Source organism: Barbus barbus (genome assembly GCF_936440315.1).
Source record: "Barbus barbus genome assembly, chromosome: 25".
NCBI lineage: Eukaryota > Metazoa > Chordata > Actinopteri > Cypriniformes > Cyprinidae > Barbus > Barbus barbus.
The window spans coordinates 21,988,197-22,000,583 of NC_136753.1; the positions used below are offsets into that span (position 1 = coordinate 21,988,197).

At 38.2% G+C, this 12,387-nt stretch overlaps 1 protein-coding gene across 10 annotated transcripts in view; it reads left to right on the plus strand.

Annotated features, from left to right (window-relative positions):
• Nucleotides 1-12,387, plus strand: part of LOC306844416 (eukaryotic translation initiation factor 4E transporter-like) — a 15,363-nt gene continuing 2,976 nt past the window's right edge. Inside the window, exons 1-17 of one of the 10 annotated variants that reach the window (XM_079376523.1) lie at nt 1-83; nt 605-686; nt 1,118-1,254; nt 4,251-4,324; nt 4,660-4,784; nt 4,869-5,143; nt 5,240-5,438; nt 5,533-5,693; nt 6,447-6,585; nt 9,310-9,486; nt 9,682-9,956; nt 10,456-10,539; nt 10,865-10,988; nt 11,101-11,171; nt 11,442-11,575; nt 11,885-11,960; nt 12,181-12,310. In XM_079376523.1, the coding sequence (XP_079232649.1) occupies nt 1,174-1,254; nt 4,251-4,324; nt 4,660-4,784; nt 4,869-5,143; nt 5,240-5,438; nt 5,533-5,693; nt 6,447-6,585; nt 9,310-9,486; nt 9,682-9,956; nt 10,456-10,539; nt 10,865-10,988; nt 11,101-11,171; nt 11,442-11,575; nt 11,885-11,960; nt 12,181-12,310 (2,125 nt within the window). In that variant the 5' untranslated portion in view covers nt 1-83; nt 605-686; nt 1,118-1,173. Of the gene's footprint in view, nt 687-1,117; nt 1,255-4,250; nt 4,325-4,659; nt 4,785-4,868; nt 5,144-5,239; nt 5,439-5,532; nt 5,694-6,446; nt 6,586-9,309; nt 9,487-9,681; nt 9,957-10,455; nt 10,540-10,864; nt 10,989-11,100; nt 11,172-11,441; nt 11,576-11,884; nt 11,961-12,180; nt 12,311-12,387 lie in introns of all 10 variants that reach the window. The other 9 variants (XM_079376528.1, XM_079376525.1, XM_079376524.1 and 6 more) reach the window with 9 other exon arrangements.

Here is a 12,387-nt window from a genome sequence, read left to right on the forward strand (position 1 = left end):
AGAACCAGTCAGAGATCTGAAGAAATTCGCCGCTCTGCGACTGAACAGAGACGAAAGAGAGAGCCCAGAGAAAGTACCCAGAGGTACATTGATTGTTGCAGTCGGACTACAAGCTTTAATTAAGCGATAGAACCCAGTTATCTGCTGGAATTGGTCCTAATATATGTAAGCTTTAGTGTATTGACGCGCTTTTTATGTTCCTTGTGCAGCTTTATGAGTGGGGATAAGTTTCCTAGCCTGCTAACCCGACTCACTAGCCTATAAATAAACAAACAAACACTGAATTTTTTTAGAAGTTTTTCGCTCTCACGAAAAAAACCCAAAGGAGAAACCAGCCAAAAGTGTAATTAAAAAGCAGAAACGGTGCAAATAGAGCCGTTTGTCCATAAGAGCCGAAGTAAATCCTCGGCGTAACGTTAGGCTTGTTGAGTTTAGCCGGTTTGCTAATGAAATGCTCCTCTCTCCCAATTAGCGATTAAATCTGGTGAGACAAGGGATATCCGAACCTCCTGTCAAGATTGTTGACAGAGGAACTTTATTTTTAGGGAGAAAGCTTAATCTGCGTCCTGTCTGAAATCTGGACTCACTGCAGCATCTCTTGTAGTTTGGTATAGGACAGGTAGCCAGAAGCTAGCTGGGGCTTCCAGGCGAGGAGAGAGGTGCTGTGACACCGTTTCAAATATCAGGTGGGTTCATCAATATGTTGAGAAAGGTGCCTGGGTTTATCAAAACGGACGCATTCTTCGTGTGGGAGATTGTAGCATAATGTTCCTGCATCAGACTGATTAGTATTCTGTAGTTTGCTTGCAGTCTGCCTCGTCATTTGCTAATACAACAGCTACTCAGGAGCCAGACATTTACCTGATGATGTTAAATCTACACCTTTTAATCCTCTTTAAAATATATTTAAGTTACATTTAATTTGAAGTTCTTATAGACTTTACAGGATTTAGATACTCCTTGTTAACCAGCCTGTTTGAACGAGCACACTTAATAGCTCAGTGATTTTGGATTGAATAGCTAGTTGTTTTTTATAGAGTTTTAAGACAAATAAGCCAAATTAATGTGAATTACATTGACATGGGAGTTAAACTAATCCTATATAATTCTTTCACAGGTGCCTAGAGTGTCTGATATTGAGGCTTCACTTCAGTTTGACCACCCACCTAAGTCATGGAGAAGGATGAAAATGGTGAAAACATGGTGGAAACGGTGAAGCACTCAGTAGTGACCTCCGCCTATAGATATACCAAGGTGAGAACAATCACAATCCTTTAAAGGAAACATCTTTTGAGGAGCAAAATTTGATCTTTTGATATTTTAGTGTGATGTACTTTGAACACATGCTGTAACTCTTAGAGCTCTAAATGACTTGCCAAATAAAAAACCATGTTTGAAGCCTACTGAACTAGGCTGTAAAGTCATGATTAAGTGGAAGCACCAGCAGATTTTTTCTTCCATAAACAAAAGAAAAATCCATACACCAGTGAATTGTTCACAATAAGATCTATAACATTAATTTTAAAAGTGGATAGTGACTTTATTTCAATTTCAAGGGTGCATTCAGACTTGGTTTTGCTTAGAATTTGTTTGTCATCAGAGCAGCTGTTGCTACATAACCATGACCCTGAAGGTGACAATGTTTTTTTTCTATATCTGATTTATTATTTTAATCTTATTAATGTTTTATCAATACTAAAATCCTTTTTTTTTTTTACCTCTCTATTTTTTCATTTTATTGAAATAGTTTTCTTAAGCTAAATTTAGTAGAATTGCTCTGAATTAAAATAAGCTTAACACTGAATTAGGAGAAAAGGAGGGAGGAAAAAGGTTTTTAAAGTGTTTACTTGCAGCAAATATTGTGCCTTTTATAGTGCATACCAGGGGTCTGTTCTTCGTACGTCGCTAACTCAGTTAGCAGGGTTTGATTGTTGACTATTTCGCTTGATCATGGGTTGTTTAGTTCTTTAAAGCTCATCCCAGAGTTGCTGTCATAGCAACAGGTCCGTAAGCTTATTTCATGTAAACAGGATTAAATTGCATCTTTTTAAGCAGAATTGATACTTTTACTCTATCCCAGCCACTGCTACTTCATTATAAAAGTACCCTACTGATCCAGGGACAGTAATTTAAAATAAAAATTTTAAAAAATATTTGAAAAATATAATGATGTTGTGTAATACTACAGACACAGACAGTTTTTCTCATTGAAAGATTTATTTGTGATTAAAATAATTACTTTATAATTGTCGTAGTGGTTGGGGTTAGGTGACGGATATTATGGGAGTGGCTTCATGGAGCGCAGGAGATGCAGATAGCTTGATCTTGGCCCTTATGTCACAAAAATCTGTTTCAAAGGTAAAATTAAATGAATTGCTAATTACAACATTGAAATAAAAATGTAAAGCCTGTACAAATACTAGAAATCATGAATATAAATAATTGGTAATCATGTAAAAAAAATAAAGTGCACATTTCATTTATCTATTATCCCATTTATGTGTTTTATTTCGCTTGGCTGTTTCCTTATAAAAGTCCAGAAATTGTCAAGTTTTTCGTCAGGTGTCTTTTTAAAATGTATGATGTCATTTACGTTGCTGTCTTGCCTCCAGCCAATTGCTGCATTGCTGATTGTGGTTTCGAGTAGCAATATATATCTGCCCTTTTTGGGGAACACGAGAACATGCAGTAATCTTGGACAACTTAATCCAGATATTTTAATCAAATCCGCAAATTCATTCGAAGAACCAAATTTGCTAGAGATCCGTTATCACGATTAGAAGATCTGACCTCTTTCAAATCATCTCGGATGTATTAAGCGGTATATATATATATATATATATGCCACAGAGAATTAACATGATCCAAAAAGGGAAACCAAATTCTTAAATTTAACCATGGAACCTCAAGGACTGCATTTTAATATTTCCAGTTTAACAAAAAAATAAGGCATCTTTTATCCCACGAACTCGGCAAAATAAAATGGCAGTTCGCAATCAGGAGGAAAAACTCAGAACAGGCCAATTAATGGAGAAGAATGAATGTTTATAGATGTGATTGCGTAGAGTGAATCAAAAGACCTATTCGGATGGTAATTATTTCTCAGGAGGACGTAAGTGATTTTCACCATTTACAGGGGGTAGTTGGTGAGAGAGAGAAGAAAACAGAAAGAGAACAAAAGCAGGTAAACATTCGAACTGGGTCTTTATTATGGCAGAAGCAGGTATGCTTAAACAGGAGATTTAAGTCAAATAATAAATAGGATTATATATTTAAAAATATGCTTGAATTGAGAATACATTTTACACATTTTTAAATGCATTTTACACAATAACAATAAATAAAGAATAAAGTTGTAAATAAAATTAATTTTATTTACAGCAGACAATCATGTGACTGGCCATGTGAGCAGCGTGTTCCCGGGTTTGTAGGATCACCGAACTTGCTCCTCCACTGTGAATAAATTCTCCATCCCAATCCATTTTTATCACTGAGGTGATTATGTAAATTTATTTTTACAGACGTCCATTTGAGAAACCATTACCATCCGAATCGGGCTATAGACAGACTCCTAGAAAAAAGACGGAGCAGGACAGGTCCAGAACATGGGAGTTAAATTAGCTGGTTCTACATGACATTTCTCACAACTTGGATCAATGGCTGCGAACCGTTTACATTTTAGTTACTTTACTTTTACTTACTTAATTTTAGTCATTTAGCAGACGCTTTTATCCAAAGCGACTTACAAATAAGAAAAAGTAACTAAAACTATAAAAGTTAACACTCTGTAAATACTCTATACACACCCATTTAAGAAAATACAGAAATTAAATAAAATTGACAAATGCATACAACATTTCAATAGTAAACATAAAAAGGAAAAAAATAAATGAATAAAATAAAAATAAAAAGCGATACTTGTATCCTTTGCCGGTGACCTAGCCCGGTTGAGTCGCATGGTAGAGTTGATGGTCTTTACATACTCTTTGGCCTTTACACGAGGGCTGTTGCAACCGCTGCCGTGGTATAATAACCTTTTTTTTTTTATACCTATCTAACAAATCACTGCTAGAATTCAGCTGAACCCACTTTCCTATTAATCACTAAAAATGGTCAAGCAAGTCCACACACTGACAAGATACGCGATACAGTATGAGACCAAATGCGATTTCAGCAACTCTCAACACAGTAAAGTAGCTGTGAAGTGTTCTGTACAGTTTTATCATGCTGATAATTGTTTGTTTTTGCAGGAAGAGCTTATGGAAATCAAAGAATTGCCAATTTCCAATGAGAGGCCAGAGTGTCTATCAGAGAAATATGACAGGTGAACTTTTTAGTGTTTGTTTGCAAGTTCAGTTTGAATATTTCTGAATGTGGCACCATATCACTGTGTCTTGCATGACGATCATAAGAAAACGACATCAGTGGGATTATTGACTCCTGTTGCATAACCTTTTGTATACATAAACATTGTGATTTTTAATTCTTATTTTAAGACCTAGTATTGGCTCCTTAGCACTTAACAAATAGCTGCTTTCTAGTATTGGCTGATCAAAGAATTCATTTACAGGAGTCGCATTACTGACTGATGTTGTTTAAAATTTATTTGTATGGAGAACTTAAGCCTTGAATGTGTTAACAGTGCTGTTTCCTTTATAGTGATGGGGTCTGGGACCCTGAAAAATGGCATGCCTCACTATATCCCTCTTCAGAAAACAGCTGTCCAGAAGGATACAAGAGAGATTATGCAGAGGATAGAGTTCCGCTAAAACGCAGAATTGCAGGTAATTGGCCAATAAATTTCTGATGTTATTTATCTATCAATCTTGTTGCTGAAATAAAACCAAAATTAATTTTGTCTTCCTTAGATCCTCGGGAACGTGTAAAAGATGATGATCTTGAGGTGGTTCTTAGTCCACAGCGACGTAGTTTTGGTGGGGGTTGTCAAGTGACACCTACTGCCCTCCCTCGCCGTCCCATCAGCCCTCTGGAGAACAAAGAGAACGAGTCACTCCGTTTGGGTGGAGCACGTCGCATAGGGAGTGGCCGTATCATTGCATCACGTGTATTTGAGAGGGATGCACGAGTTGACAAGGAGAGGGAGCGAGACCGAGAACGTGAATTTAAGGACAAGAGATTTAGGGTATTGTGATAACCTATGGTTTGACACAATGGAACTTTTGCTGCTATTGTATTGTTCAAATAATAAAACGTTATTGTTTTCGGTGTTCTACTGTAGAGAGACTTTGGAGACAAAAGAGTGTTCAGTGAGAGAAGAAGAAATGACTCCTATGCTGAAGAGGAGCCAGAGTGGTTCTCTGGTGGGCCCACTAGTCAGTCAGAGACCATTGAGCTCATTGGCTTTGATGACAAGATCTTGGAGGATGACAAGCGGAGGACCAAGCGTTCCAGGAAGAAGCCAGAGTCTGTTAAAGAAGGCATGTATTGTACAAATGCAGACACCTAAGAAATGCTTCTGTTGTTGGATCAGTGCCTTTATCAGCATGCTTTTGCAATCTTCCACACCTACAGTTGAATGTAATGGTGGGCTCTCTGAGGACCCTGAAGTAGTTCAGGAGTCAGGAGCTGACCAAGAGGTTCCACATGCCGAGGTTGTTTCTGCGCAAGCCCCTGGAGAATTTGACTTCAATGAGTTCTTCAATCTTGAAAAGACCATGCCTGGCCTGGCTTCGGTAAGATATGGGGAGCACTGCATGCTTGTAAGGGTGATGGTCACAAAATATCTGGCTTGTCTTAAAGGGAGAAGGAATAGACTAATCACACCATTTTTTGGGGGGGGTTTTAGAAATGTTTGGTTCATTGGTTTATTAGGTACTTTTTGGGAACTTTATTAATCTATACTGACTGTAAGCCTCTTTATTTTTTTTAACTCAGCTCTGTACCGTTTACTGTGCTCCCCTAATGTTTGTACCTCTTTAGTAGTTGTCATTTACTGGAACGATTTGTATTGCAGCACTACTGATGCCTCCTAATGTTTCTCTAATGAATCGATTGTCTCTGGATACATGTGCCTACTAAATGAATCTAACACAAGGTAGTTGTGTTGGCTATTGCAGAATAGTTCCGCAAGCCTTTTTGAGGTCCATTGTATTGCTGCTCATGTCATATTTAGAACACCAGACGTTGTTGGTTTTGCAGTTGTGTGGCGTCAAGTTATTTGTTGGTTTTGAATTGTTACATAGAAAGCTCAATGAAATGCAAATTTATGCCCATCTGGAGTAGGGGGGGTTATGCACATCTACTTTTTTGCCAAATTGTAATGTAGTTGAGAAAAAATGAAACCATTCTCCAAAATGCCCACTTGTCACCCCATTGTGATAAGCAGTCTGCAGACACTCTTCACGTAAGTGTCATCCACTCCCCATGGCTGTTTCCTGCTTTTGTTATAACAGTTTAAACCAGGGTTCTTCTCCCTTTCCTTCCAGATGATTGAAGATGTTCTTGATGAGGGTCCAGTCATGGCCAGTCGTTTCAGCCGCTGGTTCTCAAGTAACCGAAGTCCCTCTGGCAGCCGCTCCAGCAGTCTACGTTCCACACCGCATGAGGAGTTGGAGAGACTAGCAGGTAACTCTTTCCTGTTCCAGTCTATTCGCCTGGTTTGGTCTTTGGTTTCAAGGTTGCCCACCTAGCTTAGAAATAGACATGCACAAACTTAATGTAAATTAAAAACTAGAGTTCTTGTTTTTCATATTTGAACTCATTATCAGCTTAGCTTTTTGATTTTTATTGTTAAAGGGTCATGAAACCCCCCCGTTTCAGCACTGGTTAGTTCTCACCACTGTTTGAAAAAAAAAAAAAGTTAAGAAAGTGGGCATGGTGCGCTGTGGAGGGGGAAGAGGGGAGACCGACAACACGGACAACTTCAGTTTCAGACGGTTTCATTTCGCTCTCATTGAGAACACAAATGGATGTACAGCCATTTGCGCTCTGCATCGAAAACCTATATATGAATGTGCTGTTGCATCTCTAATAACTTAAGGCTTATTCTGTGGCATTTATGTAAGCCTTTTGATGAGTTGTCAAGGAGCTGTAAAAACGGTTACACTCACTAAGTGAATGAATTGCATTTGTGCCTAACGCTTATTACAAAGCAAAAATGAACACTCCTTTGTTCTACGAATGTTTCTGTTAATGTACGTGATCTCACAATCTGAAGCCTCTGTCATAGCAAATCAACATGCTTTGAATAATTAAGCAAACACTCAGTCTCATGAATAATTTAATAGACCCCGATACACAACATTGATATTATAGCCCTTTGCTAGATGAAAATGGATGAAAATAGTGCTAAAAAGCTTAAAATTAACCAGTTTCTCCAACAATTAAAATTAACGGATGGTAACATTGTCTTCTATGATGTGCAACACAAACACTTCTGCTAAAATCTCAGAAATAGCACTCTGAGATTTTGTGACCCTTTAAATAGATTCATTTACACCCCAACAAAGAGCTAAAAAAGCTATTTATTGTTAAAAATGTTAACTATTTAGTTCAGTTAGTGTGCTTTTTAGAACAGTTTTACCTAGTCAGAAAAAGGTGCACGTTTTAGATGTACTGACAATTTACCATAAATATTTATTCCCAGCCAAGAAACTGCATTTTGCGTAGATATTAAGAAAGGTTCCCATCCCTATGGCTGAAACCAATTATTAGGGCAAGAGCACAGATGGTGCAAGGATGGAATTTCTCCTTTTATTTAATTGTTTATTCTTGCAAAGGATTGCGTTTATTTAGATGCAGAATGTCTTTATGACCACATCAAACGGGAGAAGTTTCAGACACGTGCTCTACGTCGCCTCCATGCCAGACGAGAGTCAAACAAGCGCGTAAAAGATACTGTGCTCGTAGCGCGCACTCTTCAAATACACGCACATAGGTGCCGGTGCGCGCTGTAGCCTATATCATTTCATATCATACAGCGAAAGAAACTACGTGCATGCAATGTCGTAGTTATGCCGTCAGTTAAGGCATGAAGTTACCAAAAAGGCGATTAAAGCTGCCTTAACTGTGTGCATGCATGCAATAGCCTATATGTTATATATGCGTCACATTTAAGTACATGTCTCTGAAATGGTTTTAAAAACTGTCCTGAGGCACCCTAGCACTCCCTCATCTAAAATACCCAATTCAACTCATCCGCTCATTAGTTGAGACTTTCAGACCTGAAGTGAGTCAGAAAATGTAAAGAGATTTGTGAGAAAATAAGATGCATGTCAGATCCCCATCACCTTTAGCAGCAGCAGCTTTTAAAGCAATAGCAGGCAAATAAGTTAATAACCAGCTGCTTTGATGTCTATTAATCCAAGAACAAAAGAAAAGAGCAAATCAATAACTTTTATAGTTTTAAGGGGTTCATCTATATTTAATTTAGAATTTAGTGTTTGGTAAGTATTCATTTTCTGTATATTTCTGCTGAAGGGCACAGCTAGCTAAATATGTCATTTATTATAATGGGTTCATGTGAAGATTGTTTTAAGTTCACTTAAATTAGACGTTAAGTCTAATAAATGTTAAAATTGATAGCTCTCAATTATACTGTAATGCTGAATGGCTACAGTCAATGGTTAAATATTCAGGGGGCAAATTTTTTTTTTTTTATAGAGACATCAGTAGTATTGATATCAGTGATGCTGGCCTTCAATCATAAAGATACCATTAAAGAAATATTAAAAATATACTGTCTTTATGTTGTTTGTACATTGTACATTTGAAGATTGTTTATTTAAAAACTTGAATGTTAGGTGGGGTTAAGCGTGATTTAATCACGATTAATTTTAGAAAAATGTGTGATTAATTAGTTAATTTTTTTTAATCGATTGACAGCACTTATATACATATACATACACACACACACACACTATTTCCTATGTATCAGAGGTGGGGAACATTGATCCTGGAGGGCCGGTGTTCCTGCAGAGTTTAGCTCCAACCCTAATCAAGGTCTTCAGGATGCAGTTAGGTATTTTTTTCCACAAGGTTTTTCAGGGTTGGAGCTAAACTCTGCAGGAAAGTGGCCCCCCAGGATCAATGTTCCCAACCCCTGCTAAATGTATACGGTACCATTCTAAAGTCTCCTATGCTCAAAAAAAATACAATATTCTGGAAATCTAAAATAAAACTTACTGACCCTTTTCAATGGTAATGTAAATGCAACCTGCCTCTGATGGAAAAGTGAATGTAAGTGTAATATGTAAGTAAATAAAATAAAAATAGTGGCTGATGCATCAGTGCATACTCTGTACTGTGCTATTTTTTTATATATATTAAATAAAAATTTGTGTATGTCAGGTTTGGAACCTCATACTGGATCTCTGAATCAGGGTACGTCTTTGTACTTCACCCCCATCTCTTCAGTGGTACGCAAAGAGAAGGTGGACATTCTGGAGCTGCTGCATAAAGCCAACATTGACCTGAAACCGCTATTGTCCAGCTTGAATGTTAACAAGGCTCACCTAAAGGAGAGCAGTGAGTGGCATCCTGTATATTTAGAATTTTTATTGGAATGCTGCCTAATGAGGGGTGTGTTGCGTGTGGCTTTTTTTTATTTTTATAAATGTATACAACTTAATCTATAACCGGCAGGCCACAGATGATGTCAAATTGCCCATTATTATAAAAAAAAGAGAATTGAAATGCCTCTTTCTGTCTGCCCTCTTATAGCAAACTCAGGGGTGGTGCTGTCTTTGGAGGAAGTGGAGGTGGGTCTGAAGGGACTGAAGGTGCAGCCTGAACCAGCTCCATCATTACCTCAAAAGCAGCCCAGCGGAGGTGGAGGAACTCCCTTCATGGTGGAGCATCTGGAAAAGGCTCTCACGGAAGGAACCGGTGCTGCGTCACGACCGCGAGACCCTGACATGTCTGCATTCAATAAGTTAGTGAGCTCCATGAAGGCAAGTGGAACCCTGCCCACCCACCCCAAAGCCAGCGGGAGTAATGTAAGTATGCAGCCATTGGCTATGTTTGCATGGTTTTGTTAGAGCTTGCTGCATGCTGTCCAGCCCCAGGTAAAGCTGCATGTGTGAGATTGATGCATTGGTTGCCCAACTTGTTCCTCTCAAATATTACCCACCTTTGCATGCAACACAAGCCAGCGCTGTTTACTTGCTAGTTGGTCTGGGCTTGTAAATGAGTGTTTATTTTGACTAGTGATGGGCATAAATTTGTATTTAGCAGTTGTGGCTGACTTGTTAGTGAACTTTTGCATGCTTTGCTTTGGCATATCCCATTCTGACTCCAGTGAATCTTTTGTAACATACTTGGCTTTTAACCATTTTTGCTCAAGCCATCACTGGTGTGATGTAGGTTCCATCAGTGTTTCTGACTTCAGCTAACAAAACTATGGACCAAATGGCATGCGTTGTATACGATCTGTTTTTGTCTGGTTTGTACTCCAACTCTCTTAACATTATCGCTTTTCCCTGCTTTTGTGTTCAGTTACAGCAGCAGTCAGTGGATCCTGCTCTTGTGCCCTTATCGGAGGCACAGGTACCAGCCTCTCAGCAGAAAAACATCTTTCAGGTGATCTGTCAGACTTTTTTTTTTTTTTTTTTTCTAAAGTTTTTAACTAATTTATACTCAACAGGACATCAGTAAACTCAGTAATGTGATTTAACTGATCTATAAACCACTGTAAGAAATGGTGCAAACTGTTTTCAGGAATACCTTTTCAGGAAAGTCTTTTTTAATGACTGAGGCACCAGTAATTTACTGTAATAACTGACTTCTATCCTGCGGTGTTGAGTAACCTTGTAGCTGAAGCTCGCATCTTATTCTTATTGTATTATAACACTGTTCTAGTGAAATTAATGTTGTTGAGTTGACAGAATATAAGATTGTGCTTTAGGAATTATTGGTTGCCCCTCATGGCCCTGTTCTTGCCCCTGTGCCTGGCCTCGTACACCACCGCGCTTCACCCCCACTCTTCCCACAGAGACAGGACTTTTTCCCAGGCATGCCACCTGCAACAGGTAAAATGAGTTAAATGTAACTGATTTTAAACTTAGAGGGGCATGTTAAATGTGCAAAATGAATGTCATTTGTTTATGCCATGTTCCTCGCCCATCTTTTGTTGAATGTCAGGGTTTCCTGCTGGCCCACAAACTGTGTTAGATCAAATTCCAGATTTTCATCGGGCCAGGAATACACCACAGGTAAAACTCAAATACTATGGCAATTTTTATTTATTTATTTTTAAAGGATGCTCGTTTCTTTTCAAGAAGTCTACATGTGATATATATATATATATATATATATCAACCCTTCATGACATTCTTAAAATGCATTTAACTATTTATCAGTGGTTCTGAGAATTTAGGCCTACATATTCTGTGTAAAGGCTATTAACATGGAATTAGGATAAAATATAGAGTATGTACTTGGTTTTGCATTTTGTTAATCAGAGATGAATTCCTTATTCTTAGATGAGAGCTTTGCCAATGGGAGTGGACCAGGCCAGTCTGGAAGCTTTGTTTCAGCAGGAACTGGCAGTCCTTAATCGCCAACAGTACCAACAAGCCTACAACAAACAGGCTCACGATAAGGCGTTTCGGAACAGGTAATATTGATTATCAGACACAATAGGCAGGTTGTCCTAAAGCAATCCTTGCTAATGGTTTCAGCCTCTTGAATCACGGAGTTATCTTTTAGTACTTAGTTACACTCGTCTTGTATTGGACTGTCCTGATTTTTGTACAACTAAGTGCTGTAAATTGAAAAGGTGAAATTTAACCTGCTTTGAACCTTTTTATGAGTTTATTCATAACATGAACAGTTCCAAAAGAGTAGCCTAATGAATGGAAGAGGTTGATAGTGGTGTGTACAGTGACACCTTCATTTATTTGCATCTATGTCTCCTGTTTTGTAGACAAACCAGGATGACCCGTTCACCTGGGCCTCACCTACCTGGACGGACATCACCTGGCAATACAGTAACAAGTGTGGTAAGCCAAATCCATCACAGTTAATTTAACTGCCATGGAGGCATTTGATCATACATCTGATGTATGTATCAACTTAGTTTTACAGAGCCATTTTAATGTTTTGAATTAACTTAAATGTCATTCTATAAAATGAAAACACCAAATGCAAACAAATGACTTGCTATTTGGTTTTAACAACCTTTTTATTTTTTTTTCCTCCTTCCCTTCCCTCTTGCTGCAGCTGTCTCCATCCTTCACTCCCACTTCTGTGATCAAAAAAATGTACGAGTCAAAAGAGAAAAGTCGAGATGATCCAGGGAGTAGACCAGGAAGTAAAGAGGAGACTGTGAACTCTCATAACTCACAGGAGGGTATGAAGCAATGCACATACATCAAGAGATCAGAGCAGGGTGAATAAACAGTAGCTCTTTTTCTTTTTTCCTATTTC